The sequence below is a fragment of the Marmota monax genome, unplaced genomic scaffold (assembly GCF_021218885.2).
Source record: "Marmota monax isolate L192 unplaced genomic scaffold, Marmota_monax_Labrador192_F-V1.1 WCK01_AAM20220418_F8-fsc00038, whole genome shotgun sequence".
In the NCBI taxonomy this organism is placed as follows: Eukaryota; Metazoa; Chordata; class Mammalia; order Rodentia; family Sciuridae; genus Marmota; species Marmota monax.
The window spans coordinates 10,704,977-10,726,288 of NW_026692498.1; the positions used below are offsets into that span (position 1 = coordinate 10,704,977).

Consider the following 21,312-nt stretch of genomic DNA (forward strand, 5'->3'; position numbering starts at 1 on the left):
AAGTGGAGGACGTTCTGTAGGGGATGGGGACTGCAAGGAAAAGCGCAGACACACTTTTGAGGCACAACGGTGAGGGTTCTTGGCGCCCACAGCATGGCAAAGACAGGAGAAACTCCAGGGAGCAGAGGGAAGAGATCGGAGAGGCAGAAATAGGAAATGAAAGAGGAAGAGGGGGAGTGAGCCCACACGATTCACTGCCAGAAGATCCGGAGTTTCGGGTTTAAGCACTGCTGCTTGAACAAGGTTTCTGAACCTTAATAATGAGAATATCTACATGGCTGATCTAAGGATTAAATAAGATAACACATATGAATGCACTTTATGAAGTTGCAAGAATTAGGTGACTTTGTCTTTTTTTTTTTTTTTTAAAGATATAGGAGCTTGCTATATTGACCAGGTTGGCCTCCAACGCCTGGGCTCAAACAATCTTCCTGCCTCAGCCTCCCCAGCAGCTGAGACTACGGGTATGCACCACAGTACCTGGCTAAGTGACTTTTTATTATAAGCACAGCCAAGGTCTAAATTCTGCAGAAAAACCTAAGGACAATTGCTCCCTCCTTTGGGGGAAGAGGTAGGTCCCTAACTTCTACATCTTCTTTTCTGTAGAAACAGAAAAAATCCCCTACTGACATCTGGATTGTGCCCCAAATGGCTTCTTCTTTAACTTATGGCTTCTCTTTCCAGCCCCTTGTTAGGATGTCACTGGACTGTAGGTGGCTCAGAGCTAGGTACTAAGGGGATACCCATCTGTCTGCTGATCCGTTCCTCCCAAAACTTTGCCAGATCCACAAATACTCTGTCATTTCCTGTGTTCTCAGGAAGAAGTCTGTGCCCCAAGGGACAAAGCCACTTGCTTAACAGGCTGGACAAAGCTCTCAAGGCCCACAGACTGCTCCTACCTTTTCCCTTCCCATATTCCCCTCATGCTCAGGGCCTTTTTTCAGAAAGTTAAAAAAAAAAAATTCAAACTGCCAAAAGAATCCAGTTGTTCACTCTATCACTATTCAATTACATCCTCAGTGGTAGTCCATGCCCGAGAAGTCTCAATGTGGAAGGCAGTAAGCTTCATGGACAGGGGTTGTCTTTTTACTTTGCTACAACAAAATAGCTAGCATAAATTAACATTTTTTTTCTTCCAAGTTCCTCTTTGCATACTTTACATTCTAGTGGTTTCCTAATTCTCTCTCTCTCTTTTTTTTTTTTGTCATTTGTCTGATAACACCATGTTGGGTGGTGTAGGGCTTACTTTGCCTCGAATATTTCATTGGAGTAGGTACAGGTGTATCTTACCTATGAGGACAGGGGGCTCAGTAGCATGATATCACTCCAGTGATCACATCTTCTTTCTCCCATTTCAGACTGTCTGCAGCCTAATCTGACTCCCGGCCTAGCTTTCCGACAACAGGCAAGTCACATCCGTGTTGCCAGATTTACCATCAATGAAATTTATACAGAAAGCTCTGGGGCAAGAATCAGAAATAAAGAAAGTGTTATATTTTTACCTCCAACTTGTGAGATAGCGAAGGGGCATAGAAGAGTAAGGCATTCCAGTACTGAACAGGATGGATGTAAGCACAGTTTCTTGGAGGAAACTCATTGTAAAGGTCAGGAAAACACTGATAACATCCAGAATAAGGATGGAATAACTCTGACGGCTTAAACTATGAAGTTCAAGGCAATGGACAGATTGAGCTTCCACATAAGAAAATGATTATTAGACAAAAACAGAATAATCAGACCAAATATATCATGTTTGACTTTTCCTTCTAGGAAACTCTTTGGTGAGAGCCTGGTAGAGCAGGGACCTTCTACAACTTACCTATGGAGTCATGAACAGGCTAGCACAAGTCCAGTAACAGAGAATAGTGGAAAGACCCCAACCAGGAGGTAGGAGGTCTTTTACCTAGGAATTGCTTCACCAAAGCCCTCACCAGATTGCAGAAAAGTCCAATTGAACTAGTACTGAAAGTCTGTGAAAAGTTTATACCCATCTGAATTCTGATTAGCATCATCAGCCCTCCTGGGCTTAAGCATTGTAGTGAGCAGGTCAAACAAGGTGGGGACGAAAACTGTAGGCTACATGGATGTGGGTGGCCCTCTTCTCAATCTTGAAAAGAGTTGAGCCCTGCTCACCAAAGCCACCAGTCCATCTGGTCTCCACGATATGAAAGTGGGGAGAGTCAAGAATTAGGAGTATCCCACTTGAACAGCAAAAGATCACAAACAGGTCAGCATCCTAGACCTCCAGGTGGAATGAGCGGGGTCAAGGTTATCCCTCCTTTCTTTCTGCCTCTCCCCTATTCACCTTGCCCCAGTTTCTTTAGCCCAGTCCACCTTTTTCTCTGCTCTGGCTCACCACCACCAAGGGTGAGCCAATCCTTGTCTCCCTCTCCCCACTCTGAGTCTCTGGGGCTCCTGTCGAACTTTAATGCCAGGATTTCAGACTGGGGGCTGCCGGAGTGGGACTGCTGCGTAATTGCGGAGCCACACACGTGGTGAGGGCAGGAGAGGCAGTCCTGGCTCTGGAGAGGTCCCAGAGCCCATTATCTTTGACAGTGAAAGATGAGGGAAGTGAGTTCCTGGTAGGATTTACAAACAGAGGGCCATTGAGTTGAACATCCGAAAGTAACCTCGGATGCAGATGGACCTGTTGCCAAGCCTGCCTACTGTTTCTAAATTCTGGTTCCAGGCATCCTCTCTACCTGGGCTTTGCAGACTCCAGCCCGTTCTCCTTCCACCAGTTCTCCATCCGGGTGTCCCAGAAGACCGGCCTTTGAGGTGGGTCCAGATAATCCTTGGGAGCGTGGGAACCTGAGCTACTAGGCTGCCTCTCCCGGGCAGCCATTGCGAACCTTCTCAGACCAGAATCCCAGCTGCAGCGAGCTCGCGCCAGGGATGAGCTTCCCTTCTCCGCCCCCTAGTTTTGCTAGAGAGTGCAGGACGCGCGCCCGAGTCCCACACAGGGCTGCCCGCTCTCCCGCTCCTTTCCGCGGCGTCCAAGGGTGGCCATCTTCCGAGCTGGGAGCGCGAAAGCCCCGAGGAGCGCCCCCTTTGGAGAGTGCCCGTCTCAGGCTGAGCTCGCGGAAGGAGTGGACGCGTGGGTCGCAGCACGCGCGGCAGCTGTGCACAGTTACCCACCGCTGGGACCTCCACGGCGGCGCAACCCCCCGGGGTGCGAAATCCGACCCCCACCCCACGTCGGCCCAGTAGGCCCAGAGGAGGACGATTCTGGACGTGGGATGAGCGCAGGAGATTCTCTTTCCTTCCCTCCTGGACGTCCCGAGCTCGATTCAGAGCCTGAGGTCTGTTTGGCGCCCAGTAACCCCGGGCTCCCGATCCCGCCGGTGGCAGAGAAGGGAAGCTGGAGCCCCCAGACTCTTACCGTAGCATCTTCTCCCGCGTAGTGCGCGATGACCCGGTGGCCCCCCGGGTGCCGCGTGGACCATTTGGTGACGTTGTAGACCTTGCGGTCGACCACGAGCCACTTGTCGGTGCGCTGGTTGTGCTTCTGAATCTCCTCCCAGCTGAAGGTGGGCATCGGCGCCTCTCGCTCGGTGGCCCCCTCGCCCTGGTTCCCCCCCTTCCCCATGCTGCCTGCCCACCGGGATGCTTCTTGCGCCGCGGTTTCCGGGAGCCGGCGGCTGGCTGCACGGACCTTTCCCTCCTGGCCCGCACCCTCCTCGCTTTCGGCTTTTGTCTTCTCCTACTCCTCCTCCCACCGCGACCCCTCCCCTCGCCTTCGCTCCTCCTCGCCTTGCAAGTATCCCTGCCTTCCTCCGGTGTATCCCGGTTTCCCGGTGCCCCCAAGTGGTCCCCTTCCTTCGCCCCACCCTCAGCCCGCCCGCTACGACTTTTGCCTCCAGTAAAAACTCCCGGGTAGCTCACGGCCTCGACGCCTCCTCCTCCCGCCCCTCCAGCCCCCCCCGACCGGGGCTCCGCATCCTCCCGCGTTCCCCGCCGCCCGGGTTTCCACAGTGATCAGCAGAGCGCCTGCACCAATCAGGGATCGTCGCCCCGCCTGCCATTGGCCCAGGAGGATCTTTCGAAGGCCAGCGGGCTGGAGCGGTGGGTCCCCGGCTCCCCCGCCCTCCCGCGTGGAGTCCAGCCCTGCGGCGAGGCCCGCTACGTGTCCGACCTCCTCCCTCCCCCAGATGCAGCCCTAGGGCCCGGAGGAGATCCCAGAGGGGCAGACCTGGGGCGGCGACTGGGCTCGGCCGAGCTCAGGGGCGCGTGCGCGCACGCCAGGCGCTTCGGGGGTTTGCACCTGATGCCGGCACAAAGAGGGTTCAGCCGCCGCCCACGCCAGCAGGCTCTTAAGCTGGCGAGCAGGCCAGGACACCGAGTTGGTGAGGTCCACTCCAGGACTGGCTTGGCTAGGTAACGCCCTTCCCTGGCCCGCTGGAATCGAGACTCCGGTATCTCACATTGTCTGAGCGATCCACATTGTGTGGCACCTCCCCGGCAGCCTCTCTAGGGAAAGGAGCCGGTCTGGATCTGTTTGCAGGCTTTGAACCTTTTAATCAGACAGTCTTGGGAGGAGAAATTGGGGAATCTCTGTTCTGTTCCTTGTGCTAGGAGCCAATGCCAGGAAGGAGGTGAAATTCCAAGTCGCGGCGCTTTCCCAGGATTCAAGCTCACAGCCTTGTTGGGAAACACGGAAACAATACAGGACCATATATAATTGATGTGAAGTGGTGGTGTTCAGGGGAAGTCTAAGCCTGCAGTCCTGCAGGTCCCCAGATGCTGTTTAACATCAGTGCCCTAACAGGGCTGGCCCAGATTCCTGGGGAAGTGGGCCTGGCTGGATGAGGAAACCAGTAGAAAATAAGGATGAACAGAGGGAGGTGCAGAAGATTTGGGAGTCAGCAAGTGGCCCAGTCACTCCCGGAGACCACAGAGAGTTCATACTGCCTAGCTCCTAATGACTTTAGTGAAAGGAACCAACCTGATGCAGGGGTGACTTGGGCAGACATGGGGAGGGGGGACCAGGCAGGATCCCTTCCATGTCACTCCAATAGTCCCAGACCTATAGGACCTCCATGGCCTCATCATTCCATACTGGTATCAGTCCTGAGCCCTGTCATTCACTCCACAAACCCCAGACCTGAAGAGGGCGAGACCTCTGCCTTAGAGCTTCCCCACAAGATAAGAGAGAATGAAGCAAGTCATCCAGGGGGTACAGTGACTTTTAGGCCTGTTAAAGTTTTATTGAAATGGAACCAAGAAGAGGATTTTTTCAAAAGAGTATTAGCACAATACAGAGATCACTTCAATGAAAAAGTTTTAAAGGGCTGTGGAGCTCAGGAGAGGGAACGATATCTGAAAGGAAGACCCGGGGAGGTCTCCCAGGTGAGCCTTGGAAAGTTGGGGAAAGCTGGGGTTCCTAGGAGCAGGTGCCAGCTGGGCACGAGACAGAGTGCGGGGGAAAAAGGCAGGAACGAATGAATGAACAGGACGGCTGCAGCAAGGCCAGCTCCCGGCAGGTTTCAGGTTGGGGGAGCCTCTTGGGCCTCCATAAGGACAGGATGAAGGACTTCGTGGTGGAGCCAGTGCAGAGCTTTGAAAATTCACCCAGCACGAGTGTGCCCCGATCGGATCTGTGATGTGGAAAGAGACCCTCTGAGGCAGGTTGGGGCTGGGATGAGAAGTGGGGAGAAGCCAGGGATGCAGCAAATTTAGCTTAGGATTGAGGAAGGGAGGCCTGGACTAAGGGGACTTCATGAGACCAATCTCCCACTAGAAGCACCTGGCACCCTCTGCCCTCTTCCTGTTCCTCTCTTATTGAATACTCTGCCTGCTTGGATGAGCTGGTGAGAGTGTTTGCTCAGCCAACCCACCCAGAGTCACTTAGGAAAAGGGGTGATCTCAGAGAGGGAGGAATTCCTGTGGCTTCCTCCTGTCCCACAGAATCGGCCCTCTGCTCCCCCAGGAGCACCAAAGACTGCAGCCTCCCAGGGGTGCTGCCAGGATGTCATCATGATCTTTCATCTTTATCAGTGACAAAAGGTACCAGCTTGCAGGCATGGAGCCCAGGTCCCCTCAGCCAGCCAAGAGGGTGAACAGATCAGGCAGAGTGCGTAGCAGGGGAGAGAGGGCCTCCAGGAATGGAGCCCACACCCACAATCCCCGCTAAATGGGGGGATTGCCCTCACAAGGAGGCACTGATGGGAGCCTGTTAGGGTCATGAAAGAGAGAGTGAAAATGAATGACCCTCCAGCCATCTTGCAGCTGCGGCTCATCCAGAGGGAACACTGGAGACAAAGGGCACCTTGGAGGCAAACCATCAGCAGAACATTCATTCTGGCCTCTTCTGTCTCTTCCTTTCTTTGGGTGATAAATATGGCCACATTGCTTCCAACCTTTAAGATATCTTCCTGTTGCATCTTTCCAAAGCCCTCAAGGTCCACCCACTATCACATTTCATGAATGCGGACTCTGTGCTCTCTGGGTTTACCTTCTGTCTTCCATTCATTTCTCAGTTCATTACAATTTCTCCTATTTTTTTTTTTCCAGTGCTGGAGATGGATCCCAGGGCCTTGCACGTGTTAGGCAAGTCCTCTACCACTGAGCCACACCCCGGCCCCACTCTACTCCAGTTCTCCTAGTGTGTCAGTCAGCTTTCTGTTATGATAACAAACACCTGAGACGATCAACTTATTTTTTAAATAGGTTTATTTTTGCTCACCGTTTCAGAGGCTTCAACTCTCTGGGCCTGTGATGGCACATCATGTGGAAACGTGTGGCAGGCAAAACCTTCTACCTCATGGCTTAGAATGGAAAGAAAGAAAGGAGAGGGGCTGGGGTCTCGCTGTCCCCCTTGGGGGCATGCCCCTAGGGACCTCTTTCTAGGTCCCACCTCTTCAGGGTTCCATTGCCTCTCAAAAGCACATGCTGAGAGCCATGGCATTTTTGGTTGAAAGCCATTGAGATGATATGATTATGTTAAGATCTGCATTCAAATGGATATTAGACCCCTGCTGTCCGCCTCCACCTGCTACTTTGGAGCTCTAGCGGGACTCCCGGGACTCCCGGAGAGTTCCCATTGGTTGGGGAAGTGCGGTAGGAGGGATTGCCGGAGGAGGGATTTGTCTGTTGGTGTAGTGTGGCCCAGGAGAACCGCCGCGTGTGTGGTTCGGCATATTTCCCTGGAGAGTGCGTGGCATTGATGGGAGTTTCAGAAATAAAGTTTGTTCCTGCTTGAGTGGCTCGTGATTTTGTGCCCAGCCAGACTGCAGCAGGGGACCAAGCCTTTGACACATGGACATTTGGGGTACACTTACAATCCAAACTATAGCAAAACATAATAATAGCAATCCCTCCCATTGGTTTCTCCATTTAAGTGCACAAAGATCTTTCAAATAATGTACAAAACCACTGCATAATGTCCAGTACAGAGCGATCATTCAATAGACAGAAGTTCTCATCCTTCCTCCCCATGACCTGGTTTCTCCCATTTCCTTGTTCAGGGACCAGTCTGCATCCAAATCTACATTTGCAATGCCATCTCTTTCCCAGGGCCTGACCACACTTCCACTCCTTCCCTGGGCTGCAAAGCTGAGGTCCCCCTCCCAACTGAAACCCAGAGGCAAGGGAGCAGCCCAGCCTCATGTGTTTTGGGGGTCTATCCAGGTCTAACTCACACCATTTCAGGTACAAAATCAAACTTGTCTTCTTCCCAAATCCAACCCTGCCTTTGAACTTCTCCATCTCCATGAATAGCACCACTGTCCCTCCAGCCACGCAGTGTCAGAATTCCAGAATATCTTTACTTTTCCAGGATCCCACTCTTACAAAAAGGTTATGGTGTTCAGCAGATTCTACCTCCAGAGGGTTTTATTCTGCCCCCCTTATTCCTTTGTCTCTGTTACTGCCCTGGATAAGACCTCTCAACAACCAGCCATTGCCGCACTGAGCCCAGACCTCACTGTGACTTTCCTTGACTCCAAACTTCTCTCCGTCCCTCATTACCTAGTGAATTAAGTAGGGCTGAAGTGCTCCCTGGGGGCTGGTCATGTGACTCATGGGTAGAGTGCTTCTAGCACACATTCGGCCCTGGGTTCCATCCCTGGAAGAAAGGAAGGAAAGAAGGAAGGAAGGAAGGAAGGAAGGAATGAGTTTTCCCTGAAGACATTGGCTTGCCTGTAGTTCTAAGGCAAAAGGCAAAAGGCAAAAGGCACACACACACACACACACACACAAAAAAGGCATGTGGGGAGAAATACCTTATTTTTAAGTAAAATCATGGTAGGAATATCCCATCGTAGTTCAGACCATGAAACCAAAATTAGAGAAGTGTTCTTGGGCCCTGAAGTGGAGAACCAACAGAACTGATATGTAATATCTTAAAAAGCTTAGTTTATCTCGCGGACAAACAACTGTAAGAATGGGCAATGAATGATCACACTACACTTCTCAGAGAGCCCAGGCTGGGTGGGTTGTGTCCAGTCTTCCATTCTCACATCAGACAAGGTCGTTGAGTGCTTTGTAGGTCCCTTTGAAGGGTACTGGACCACAGGCCATTGTTATTAGAAGGCCCAAATTATCCAAGCTCTGGCTCCTGTTGGCCTTGTGATCTTTCTTGACCAGGTCCTTAGGTTTTTCTGAGCCTCAGGGTCCTCATCTGTAAAATGGGAGCAAACCTACCTCGAATAATTTTGCAGATAAAATCAGGCAATTACAATGAAAACTAAAAACACTTTGTAGTCTACAAATTAATCCACCTACCCACTTCAAGGGACTTATTATTATTATTGCAGCTGTCATTGCTATGATATCAGTAATGGCAGGTCTTTGGTGTTGCCACCAATGTTTGTTTCTTCAGCTATCAGTACTGATAATTAACAGTTCTTGAGCATTGATCATGCACTGCTGTGTTACATGCTTTAAACACATTGTCTATTTTAATCCTCATCTCAGCCTTATTTTGCCAATGATGACAAGAGGGCTCAGGGAGATGATACAGTTGCAAGAGGTCCCATGTTTATAAGCATTGGTGGGATTTTTCTGATCCATGGCCCACATCCTTTCCATCAAATTGCAAATTGCTGGGTGACAGCAGGTAGATGGTTAAACCTAATCTCACCCATTCGTTCATGCAATAGATATTTTTTGAGTTCCTATTACTGTCACACAGCATAAACAACTGAGGTAATGTCAATGGATCAAGCGGCCCTCTGCCAGGAGGAAGAGCTGCACTGGAGACCTTAGATCCTGCTTTCAAGTTAACCAAGTTCAAGTGCATTTGTACATTTCATAATATCATAGTTTTTAGAACTGGAAATACCTTGTTTTACTGACAGGATGGCTAAGGTCCAGCAAGGATGATGAACTTGACCAAGGCCAACATTGTAAATGAACGGTAGAACAAGGACTAGAAATTGTAACTCAAACGTTTTCTGACTCAAAGGTCAGGGCTGCCTTACTGACAGCAGCCAAATACAGGTGGCAAGACCTGCCCAAACATGACAAAATGTACATATGCATTTGAGCACGATGCTTCTGGAGCTTTGAATGTCTTCTCAGACATGTAGGGTTAGGAGGCTTAAGTTAGATTGAAGTAGGGACTCACTAGGCATTAGCCGAGTAATCTCTAGGCCTCGTGTCCAGTCTTTGGTTGACTAAGCAGCAAGGTCAACACTGGTGCCCAAGCCCTGTCCCAGCTAAAGGAGGAAAAGCACCAAAAAAAAAAAAAAAAAAAAAAAAAAAACTATCATCCTCATTTTTACAGTTGGGAAAAATAATTGATGCTCAAGTAATTGGTAAAACTTGGATTTGACATTCAGGTCTAATTCTACAATAGGATCTCTTTCCCAATAGCATTACCTCAGGCAACTTATGACCTTTTGTTGATCAGTTTTCCCACAAGAGATAAATAAGAGATATGCACACATTTTGCCTGCCTCCAAAGGCTGTAGTGACAATCCTGGTGTAATGGATAGAAAATCACTTTTTAAATTGTTATAGATGCAAATGAAATAACACGGATACGTCTAGATATGGACATAAACTTTACATGGAGCTAACATGCTGGATCTGGAGGCAATTTAGTATCTAATCCAGTCATCTGATTTGACCAGACTTGAAACTAGTCTCATGAAGCTGGGTGGTTGCAGAGTCAGGATTAGAGTTCACAGATTTTAGTTTCTCTTCCAGGGCTCATTCCCCAAGAGACCTCAAGGAATTTGCAGAGCTGGATAGAAAAGTGGCTGCTGTGTTTCTGTGGTTCCCCCTCCAAGCCTGCTGTGAGGGGGGACAGGCATCCTCATAAGGGGCAGAGGAAGCACCCCAAGAAAAGGGAAGCCCAGGGCCAGAGCTGAAGCAGAGGAGAAAGACTGTGACCACTGGTGTGGGGACATGGGCACAGGAGCCCACGGGGCACACAGCCAAGGCAAGGCCAGAATTCACCCAGGTCATGGAGGGCAGCCTGGCGATTACCTGGCTTTACTTTTAAGACAGGGAAACTAAGACCCAGAGATGGCCTTGTTCAAAGTCACACAGCGGTTAGGAAATCTGAGAGGCTTTCTGTTTCTAAGAATAGGTTGGCGGGTTCTGAAGTTAAGAGGCTGATGAAAACACAAGAACAGTATGGCCTAGGCATCCGAAGCCACCCTCTCCATGAAAATACATAAAAGTTCTGGCTAAAATACATAAGGGATCCCTCAAATGCAGCGGTCATCAATTTCTACCCAGCTTGTCAGACCTCAGGTGACCTGTCCCCAGGCCCACCTGAGCAGCATCCCTTAGCACTGGGCCCCTGGGCTGTGACACTGGGTGTGGGCACAAGAGAAGCTTCCTCTTTTGTTTGCCATTGCTCTAAGCCCCCCAGTCAAACCTGAACCCTCTCATGCCCCACAGGTGAACAAGGTCAAGTCCTCCTCTGAATGTCTCCCGGGTGGATGTCCTCTCCCCCTGCCCAAGATGCTGTCCTGCATCTTCCTTCCCAGAGTTCTGTGCCCGCCACTCTGGTGCCCTCACTTAGACCTAACTCTTTTTTTCTCCTCTGATCGTTACCGTCCAACCATGTGGAAATGCCGGTTTCTCAAGCATGGCTGTGACCTCTGAGTCCTCCTGGCTTTCAACCCATCTCCTCTCCTGAGCAGAGCGCCTCTCCCCACCTTCCCTGCCTGCAACTCCTACTCAACCTAAAGACCCACTGGAGAGTTTCCTCGGCTGTGGCAAAGTCAGAAGTTCCCTCTAGGTCCCACAGTACTTCTGTCTATTGCATCGGGATGATTTTCCACATCTCCTCCACCATCCAACCTGTAATTCCTTCGGGGAGGAGGTTAAGCCTAACTCAGCATTGACTCCTTGGTGTGGGTCACATTCTGGACTCTGGTTAACCATCTGTGGAAATCTACCCTGGGGAAAGAAGGCTGAGCTATGGACTCACCAGAGCCGTGGGGGTGTCCTGCCTCGTGGCCCCTGGGGCTGGGCTGAGCTTCCAGGCCCTCTGTGTGTGTGGCGCAGAGTCGCACCCCTGGGTTGTGAGACTCCATTCACATTCCAGCCTTGCAGCCTCCTTCCTTGCTGTCTTCCTTCAGTTATTCAGCAGCTAGGGGCATTGTGGTGTGTCAGTTCAGCTAAGCTGAACTGCACTTCTGATCTCTGTGATAAGCCCTTTTTCTCCATAGCCCACAGATGGGACCCCAATAGACACTGTATGACAAATACCTCCTAGACACTAAGGATGGGAAAAGAAACAAGCCATCACCCTCTGGGATCTCAGAGTCCCCAACTGTACAACTCAGGGGAGCAATTAGATGATTGTTAAGATTCTCAGCTGCTCTTCAACTGTATGACTGGACAAGCCCCCACGTCCAAAGCACATGCAGCCGCTCTTTGCACATGCATGGGTTTAGGGAACTCACTAATTCCTCCCAGAATATGGTGCTGTGAGTCAGATAGATAGTGACCCAGAAACCACGCTCAGATGATTTTGGGGCTGTGTGTGCCCAGGGATAAAAGAGAGACCTTTGGATTCTGACCACCAGTGAGTTCAGCCAACTACATGCTATTTTGTTGTTTTTGTTCATCTTGAGGTCAGAGAGCTCCTGGGCTCCATGCAGAAAGTAGCGGGTGGGCAAAACCTCCTCTGTACTGTGCTTCTCAAGCTTGTCAGCAGGGAAGGAACAGCCTTTTTTAAAGAATTTCCAATTCGTCACTTGATTGACACTTTCATATTTCATAAAATAGGAATAAAAATGAATCATTGGAAAAATGAAACTCAATCATAAAAAAAGAGAATAATGTCACTAGACTAGGGATTGGGGGGGGTGGGAAAAGTAACAGAAAGAAGTGAGATAACAGATATCAAAATACAATTAGAGGAATCAGTTCTGGTGATCCACAGCCCAGCAGGGTAACCATAGTCTACAATTGATGCTCTATTTCAAAATAATTGGAAGAGTTCAAAAGTTTCCAACACAAAGAAATGAAATGAAATGAAATGAACACAAAGAAATGAAATGAAATGTTTGAGGAGATGGAATTGCTCACTGCTCTCATTTGATCATTATGTATTATATACATGTATGGAATTGTCATACTATTCCTCATAAAGGGGTACAAATATTATGTGTCATTTTTAAAATTTTTTAAAAGAAAAATGAAATACATGGGGCTGGGGATGTGGCTCAAGCGGTAGCGCGCTCGCCTGGCATGCGTGCGGCCCGGGTTCGATCCTCAACACCACATACAAACAAAGATATTGTGTCTGCTGAAAACTAAAAATTAAATATTAAAAAAAAAAAAAAAGAAAAATGAAATACAAAAAAGATGCCAATATTTTAGCTCAGATTTTTTTTCAATTAATGTTTACAGGCAAAAAATTATTACGTCAAGTTGCTAAAACATGGCCACCTCTTGGGTCCCCTTCTTCCTCCGGGAGAAGTCTTTTCTGCTGTCCTTTAATAAACTTCTAATTTCTACTCTGACCTTGCCTCGGCGTGCTTTTCTGGTGTTATTCTTCAACATTGGGGAAGCAAGGACTCGTCACTGGTCAACAGCGGTAACATATTGGAGGTCCCAGACCGAGATTCTACACCGAGACCACCCATCACTCAAATGGCCTTCCAGTCTATTACTTCTCAATCGAACTTCTATCATGGACCACTCGATAGACCCGATTTTTAAAGGGGAATCCAAACTGCTTGCCCCACATCGTCCCCTTTCAGCCTGAAGAAGCCAGAAGTACCTTCGCCCCCTTTCCTTACAGCAGTAAGGAGTTCCCCAAATTAGAGGGGAGAATGAAGCCAGATTTAAAATTAGGTAGTCAGTGTAGTTAGGTAAATCGGGTCTAATATCGAGTGAAATCTAAAATGACAATGATTCCGGGAAACACAGGACAACTCATGGAATGTTAATGAAGTCCCAGAGAGGCCATAGGCCAAAGTCCACCCCAAAGAAATGTTAATGGAGCCCAGGAAACAGCCCCCAACAGATTTGGAGATAGCCCATCCCAAAGAAGTGATAAGCCCATCCCAAAAAGTGATAATTAAGTCCTTCTTGCCCCCATTACTTGTTTGGCCCACCTGTGTCCCACCCCTTGGGCCTTTCAACATACATTCCATCACCAAAACTATAAAAAGGGGAGACAACCGCACTTCCACGGATTCCACCTCTTGCGTCCCCCTTCTTCCTCCAGGAGAAGTCTTTTCTGCTGTCCTTTAATAAACTTCTAATTTCTACTCTGGAAAAAAAAAAGTTGCTAAAACATTTCTGAAGGTCTACTTCTCAGTTCTCTCACTTCTCAGAGACAGACAGCAATTTGTGGGCAGGTACTAACTTTGGAGTAAGGCTCCCTATTGCCCAGCTGGTGATGCGTAGGCCCAGCGTCTGAGGTTTCTTGTTCTTCTGGTGCTGAACGAAGAAAACAGGTCTTGGAGTCACTCACTCTGTGACCAGGCCCTTCCAGATCTCAGGTTTCTCATCTGCAAAATGGAGCACAGGTAGAAGGATAAGGTGACACACGTGAGGGCACCTGGTGAACACTTTCCACTGCGTGGTGCACAGCAGCAGGGCCTAGGCTGGGCGTTGGCTGTGGCTCCTGATTCCTAGTTGGTAAAAGGACTCGTCCAGGAGCACATTCTGGGAGTCCTAGGAGCAGAGGCAGAGCTGGAGAGACGGGTGGCATCTTGCTGGGTCCAGCATCCGTCTGTCTACTGGGTATGAAGGGCCTGTGCCTCCCACAGGCATGGAAGAGCACGGGGAAGACGTGAGACATCATGCAGGCTCGGGGTGCTGAGGTCTGCAGGCAACAGGGTGCTGGGACTTTGGGAGTGGGGGAGAGGTCCCTTTGAGAAGGATGGGGTCCTCTGCAGTGCCTGCTAACAGGGGCAGTAGTGAAGCATGCTCTTCAAGGAAGCGAAAATGGACAAGTTTGTGAGCACAGAGGAGACACCCTGGTCCCTGTTATAACTGGACAGAAACTTGATCTCCAGTGTGCATTCTCAAAGGGGCCATGGTGCCCCTAAAGGGGGGAGAAAAAAAATCTTTTTCTTTTTACATATAAAATAGATGTACAGTGTGCATATTGGCTCACACCTGCAATCCCAGGGACAATGGAAGCTGAGGCAACAGGATCTTAAGTTCAAGATTAACCTCAGGAATTTAGCAAGGCTAAGCAACTTAATGAGACGCTGACTCAAAATAAAAAATAAAAAGGGCTAGGGATTTGACTCAGTGGTTAAGCAAGCACCTCTGAGTGGTTAAGTACCAAAAAAAAAATAATAATAATGATAATAAAATAAAAGAAAGAAAGAAAAGGAAAAAAAATACCCCACAGATGTGTAAACCAATACAGTAGTTATTATTTATCCACCATTTAATTTTCTGAGGTTTCAATTACCCACAGTCAACCACATCCCTCAAATATTATTGGTATATTGTTATAATAGTTTTATTCTTTAGTAGTCATTATTGTTACTCTCTTAATGTGCCTAATTTGGAAGTTAAACTTTACCATAAGCGTGTCTGTACATGAGTGAACATGGTGTGTGTGTGTGTGTTATTCAGCACTATCTGTGAACTCAGGCACCTGCAGAACAGCTGGCATCATAACTCCTGCCGTTAAGGGGAGACTATGGTAAACAGCTTATCTGTGGTGTTAACATTTCCAGGGGGGGTTCCATCAGGGAGAGAAACATCTCAATGGCTCCTTGGGGGTCCAATAAGGAAAAAGAAGGACACATCACCCAGGGCTCTGCAGAACTGCACTATGTAGGGAGAAGCCAGTGCCATTTTTTACATGTGCTGTGAACTCACTGGCGTCCCCCAGACTGGTGAGACCCAGGGATAACTGAATTGCATTTTTAGTAACAACAAACCCCAGACTCCTGAGCTCCCTGTGCAAGGCAGGGACATTGCAGCCTTGCCCACGCCCACCACTCTACTGTACCAGGCGGGTCTCTTCTGGAGCCCTGATGCATCCACGAGTCACCCTTGGCTCATTGTGACCTCAGAACTATTTTAAGAAGCTGGCATTTCCCCCCCAGGTGCTGCATGAGAGAACCTGGGAGGACTGGTGCCAACTGTGGTTAGCCTTAATGAGCAAGTCTCTGCTCTTATGCCAGCTTCCAGAATGGCACCTCAAGCCTTCCTTTCTCGCCCTGGCTTCAGCCCTGCAGACACTCTGGTGGATCCGTAATGGCAAGGCAGGGGAAATCGCCCTCCCTCCCCACTCGTGTTTGGGCCAGCAACACTCCCCGGGAGCCTCGCTGCTCCATTCAGCTTGAGTGATCTTAAAATACAGGTTGGATCCTGTCATTCTCAGGCTTAAAACCTCTCTCTTTTTCGAAAGTTCAAAATCTTCATGTCAGGCCTACTTGTGGGTTTTGGAAAGTCAAGTTTATTCCTGTTTCATGGCCTTTGTCCAGACCTCTGCTTAAAATGTTCCTCCTTGTCCCCTGCCCACGTCTGGCTCAAAAGTTTCCCAGAGTTTTCGCTACCCACCCCCGACCACCTCTGCTTGTTCCCGCCACCCTGTTTGTTTCCTCTGTAACACATAGTTGTCGTGCTTTGTAATAGTCGGTTTACTGGTTCATGATTGTTTTTCTTCCCACTAGACTGTTAATTTCCTGAGGGTGGGGACCAGGTCCATCTTGCCCGTTACTATATATTCAACCCCGAGGAGAATGCCCAGCACATACCAGGCATTCAGTAATTATTTGTTGAGTGGGTCGAGCATGCATAAGCAGATGCTGCCCAACAAGAAGGGGCAGGCTGGGACAAACCGAAATGCCAGGGTCAAGGGGCAGGAAGCTGCCTCCTAGGGGGTCTCCTGCCCTAGCACTGCCTTTGAGGATCCATATGGTCAGCTAACAAGAAGAGGCTGAGGACAGAAAGGGTACTGCCCAATGTTTTCCAGGGTTTAGCCCTCCAGGGGCCTGGGGGAATTCCCTGGCTTCATAATCTACCAATCCGAATTGGTAATGATCTAGAAGGATAAGTCGACCCAGTAGACCCACTCAATGAACTGGTAGGAAAGGTGGTTCCTCCTCGGACAGCTCTAACGAGTGCATCCCAAAGGTTGAGAAGGAGGGAAGAGGAGGTGTGGTCGACACTCCTTGGTCCAGTGATGTAAACAGCTCTGGTGGGCTTCTGGGGGACTTTTTACTTTCAGGGCACTGTTTTGACTTCCTTGACATTTCCACGGAAACATATCCTCTCAACTTAACTTGGCCACATTAGTTCATTGTGCTTTTAGTAACACGGGTGGGTTTGGATTTTCAAGGAATTTTTATGGCTTCAATCTCCCTAATTCAGCCAACCAAATTGTCTGTGCAATGCTCTGGGGAAGAAAACAGAAAGAAAAACGTGTCAAATATCTAGTGTATACTGGAACCGTGCAGGACACACACACACACACACACACACACAATCTCATCGACGAGTCACTACCTGTGAAGTAAGCTTTATTATTCCTGTTTTACAAAAGAGGAAACACAGAGTTGAGATTAATAAAATAATTTACCCCAAACCACACTTATTAACTTAAAAAAACCTATCATGAGTTCTTCGACAGAACAGCTTGTGTTTTGAAGTCTGAAGGATATCAGAGAAAACATTTGTAGTTGGATCGAATGTGGATTCCCCACTATAAAATTCATGATCGAAATGGTCTCATGGGAGAGAATTCAGTGCTAATATAGCCAAACAATATCTATCGATCGGCCAGCAGATGTGTGTTGAAGATTAAAGGAATTCAGGGGCTGGAGTGGAAGCTCAGTGGACCAGGAGGCCTGAGTTTAGGTCCACCCTCACTTTTCACACCTTTGGGCTTTTAAGCTGTCCCCTCTAGGCCTCGGTTTCCCCAACAGGGCACCAACAAGACCCTCAAAAAGTTCCAGATTTTGGACATTTTGAGCTTTAGAGTCCCGGATTAGGGATGCTCAACTATTCCCAAATCTGAAGCACTTCTGGTCTTAAGCATTGTGGGAAAAGGATGCTCAATTTGTGTCACTTATCAAGTCCCTGCTAGCTCAGGTGTCCCATCCGTGAATCACTGGTCAGGTCCAAGGCTCACTGTAGCAACCCTGGACCCGCGAGCACCTTTCTTGAATTCTTTCCTGACCAGCATTACCGCATGTCCTGGTTCCAAGCCACAAAATCTCCAGGTCCCATTTCCCCCCTCTATCACCCTCACCCCAGTATTCTTTCCTGTGTGTTGTTCAGATTTCTCTGGTTCTGCCCATCCTGCCTGTCCTCTCCTGCCTGGCCCAGGTTTGCAGTTGCTTTCCAACTGGTCTCTGCCTCTGAGCCTGGGTTCCGGAACAGTCTGTGGGTGCTGCCAGACTGATCCTATTATGAGACTATGACACTCTTCTCGCTGTCCTCCCTCCCTCATGAAGCCACGGCCCTGCTCTTCTAATCCCCCCGGCTCTGGTCCCGACTCAACCTCTCTGACTATTAGTTAATCCCTTGGCCTCGTTCCTTGGTCTATTAAAAATGGAGAGTGGACAAGGTCCTGCTCAAAGTTCCTTTAGTCTAAAAATGCCCCAGCTCTCCCAGAGCCACACAGAGTTGCCGGCAGCCTGGTGTGGACCAACCTCAGCCTGCCTCCTCGCCACGTTGCCAGAGCGTCCTGGGAGCCACTGAGGGTCCGAGAGTGGAGACAGGGGAGGGTCGAGTCCGGTCCATGCTAACTGTGATGCCAGGGATGGTGTTTGACTCCCTCGGCCTGTTCTTCACCTGCAAAAAGGAGAAGTCACCCTTTTCCTGGGTCCCTTAGAGATTTGTTGAGAAGGAGTGACTATATAGAAACAATCTTTCCATTCTTTCTCCCTCCTTCTTCTATCCCTCCCTTTCCCCTTCCCTTTGTCTTTCCTCCCTCCCCTCCTCCTTCCTTCCTTTCTTCCAAATATATTCATCCTATGCACCAGGCACTTTGGTAGACATTGGGTATATTATGATACCAGGCATATCAGATGAACTATGGTAGCCACTAACTGGATGTGGCCACTGAGTACTTGAAACATAGCTACTATGTAGGACTGAGAGTCTGCATCTTTATTGTTTAATTTTAACAAATTTAAGTTTAAATAAACACATAGGGCTGATGGCCTCTATATTGTATGGCATAGACCTAGCTGTATGATGGTAACAGAAGCATTAACAATAAGACCAGTCCGGGCAACTCAGGGAGATCCTGTCTCAAAATAAAATATACACAGAGCTGAGGATGGAGCTCAGCGGTACAGCATTCACCTAGCAAGTAGGTAACCCTGGGTTCAAGCCTCAGTACCAAAAATATTAATGATTAATATTAATCATTAATATTAATTAATGATTCTCCAAAAAGTTAAACATGACTACCATATGACTCAGCAATTCACTCCTACATATACGCCCCCAAAGAACTGCCAACAAGGATTCAAATACTTGGGCCCAGATGTTCATAGTGACCAAAGATGGAAACAACCCAAATGTCGGTGAGTTGGTAGGAGCATGTGGTATAGCCATTGTGTTGGGAAGAACACAGAACGCCTGTTTCTCCTCTGTATTCAGGCCACGATCAACACAAAAGACTTCTGACCCCAGGCACGTGGGGCACCTCCGCAGCCAAGTAAGCAATTCTCCAGCACCAGACACTAGCTGGGTCTCCTCCAGTTCAATTCAGTTCTACCTGAAGGTGGTGTCAGACCAAGGACTCAGTCTCTGAGACTGCTCCCTCTACCATACACACCTGGGTGTGCCACCTGTGATTTCGATCCACCAAGGCTCCCATGACCCTGTCCTTAGCTTTGATTAGTTTGCTTGAGTGACGCCCAGAACTCAGGGTGACACTTCCACTTACCGGTTTATTCTGAAGGATATTAGGAATCACATAGAAGGAGGGATGTGAAGGCAAGGCCTGGGGAGGGCACAGAGCTTCCATGCCCTCTCCGTGGTCAGCCATTGGAAGCTCTCTGAACCCTGTTCTTTGGGGCTTTAATGGAGACTTTATTGCTCAGGCACAATTGCTCATAGGCTGACTGATGACTCTCAGCAAGGCTTGTCCGTTCAGATTCTTCTTGATCTCTCTGTAGAGCATTCCTGCCTCCAGGGTAGGGGACAGGATCCCTGCCCCTGTGTAAAATGAGAAGGGTTTTATGATCTACGACTATTGGACCAGGGTAGGTCCAGGAATTTCTTTTTCTTTTTTTTTTTTTGAGAGAGAGAGAGTTTTTTGATATTTATTTTTTAGTTTTCGGCGGACACAACATCTTTTGTTTGTATGTGGTGCTGAGGATCGAACCCGGGCCGCACGCATGCCAGGTGAGCGCGCTACCGCTTGAGCCACATCCCCAGCCCCCCAGGAATTTCTTTTTTTTTTTTTTTTTTTTTTTTTAATATTTATTTTTCAATTCTAGGCGGACACAACATCTTTGTTGGTATGTGGTGCTGAGGATCGAACCCGGGCCGCACGCATGCCAGGTGAGCGCGCTACCGCTTGAGCCACATCCCCAGCCCCCCCAGGAATTTCTTTATGGCCAGCTCCAAGACAGAAAGGTGGTGGAAGATCAGAGTTTCTGTGACCTGCCTTAGGGAAGAGTAATTCTAGTTTCTGTGGTCCCTCGAGGAGAGAGTTAGGATCCAGCAACCAGGATTAAGATCCAAAATATATAGAGGCCCTAATATCACAACCGTATATCAGGGGATATTAGTCAGCCATAAAAAGGAATGAGGCACTGATTCATGCTATCCCATAGGTGACCCTTGAACATTATGCTAAGTGAGAGAGGCCAGATGCACAGGCCATATGTATATAAAATGACCAGGAAGGTATACCTATAGAGACAGAAAGCAGACTGGTACTTTCCAGGGGCTGAGGGGAAAGGGTCAATGCGAAGTGACTACTTAATGGGTATGGGGTTTCCTTACGGGATGGTTGGAAGTGTTTTGGAACTAAGATGAGGTAATGGTTGCAGAACGCTGTGAATGTACTCAAGGTCACCACGTTGTACCCTTCAAAATGGTCAATTGCATGTTTTGTGAATTTCACCCCAGCCAAATACATACATGGACACATACCGTGATTGTTACTGTAAAGAAAAAATCAAGATGCTTTGGTAGAGAGTGATGGGGAGCCGGGAAGGGACCTTGTGCCCAGGTAGATGAGGAAGGGCTGTGCAGGGTGAGACCTGTGGGCGGGGAGAGAGGTCCTTGTGGTGGCAGCAGTGGGGAACCAGAGTTCTCTATGGAGAGGGAAAATAGCAGGAGCTATGGCCGGAGGGCCAGAGAGCTGGGCAGTTCCAGGTGTTGGGAGGAGGCCTCTGGAGTCATAAGGCACACCATTGCCCCACACCCTGATCATCCCCCAGGATCACTGATAAGGCTGTCCTCCAGCTGGGCTGACATTGGTTGGAAGGGTCCCAGTGTCCTCAGGAAGTATCTTACTCGGAGGGCGTGTTCTCCTCTACCTGCAGGATGTGGGCTCGCTTAACCCCTGAGGACTGAAGACATTCTCTGCTGTAGGGTTCAGCAGAGTGGGGGTGGGGCCACACCTGCCAGGTGCTCTCCTGGCTCCTTTGTCCCTTCCTGCCTGGACCTCAGGGTGTGTCTCCTTCCTCCTAAGGCTTCCCCTTCCCCCCTCAAACAAATGTCGTCCTCCCCTGACAGCCGGCCCAATGACTAACTGTCCCCTCCCTCAGAGCACCTGAGCCACGAAGTCCCAGCTGCTGGGGTCCGTCCCCGGCCAACTCTTCAGCCTGGGGGGCTCCTCTAAAAAGCCAGTGACTCCCTGCTCAGTCACTTCCTGCATCTCTGCAGAGCAGAGAGGAGCCCTGGGCTCGGAGGATGCCCCTTTTCAGAAGGGGAAGGTGGAGAAGCAGCAAC

General features: G+C 49.1%; 1 protein-coding gene and 2 long non-coding RNA genes across 3 annotated transcripts in view; 2 read left to right on the forward strand and 1 right to left on the reverse strand.

Moving 5' to 3' along the window:
- Fads2 (fatty acid desaturase 2) overlaps positions 1 to 3,651 on the reverse strand; it is a 30,069-nt gene extending 26,418 nt beyond the window's left edge. Inside the window, exon 1 of the mRNA XM_046445573.2 lies at positions 3,383 to 3,651. Within this exon, the coding sequence (XP_046301529.1) occupies positions 3,383 to 3,589 (207 nt within the window). The 5' untranslated portion in view covers positions 3,590 to 3,651. The remainder of the gene's footprint in view (positions 1 to 3,382) is intronic.
- Positions 3,652 to 4,077: 426 nt separating this feature from the next.
- Positions 4,078 to 7,201, forward strand: LOC131424209 (uncharacterized). The gene is made up of 2 exons (XR_009226882.1): positions 4,078 to 4,377; positions 6,514 to 7,201. It is a non-coding gene; the product is annotated as an uncharacterized LOC131424209 (long non-coding RNA).
- Positions 7,202 to 18,860: 11,659 nt separating this feature from the next.
- Positions 18,861 to 20,507, forward strand: LOC131424208 (uncharacterized). The gene is made up of 3 exons (XR_009226881.1): positions 18,861 to 19,060; positions 19,682 to 19,752; positions 19,848 to 20,507. It is a non-coding gene; the product is annotated as an uncharacterized LOC131424208 (long non-coding RNA).
- Positions 20,508 to 21,312: the final 805 nt, after the last annotated feature.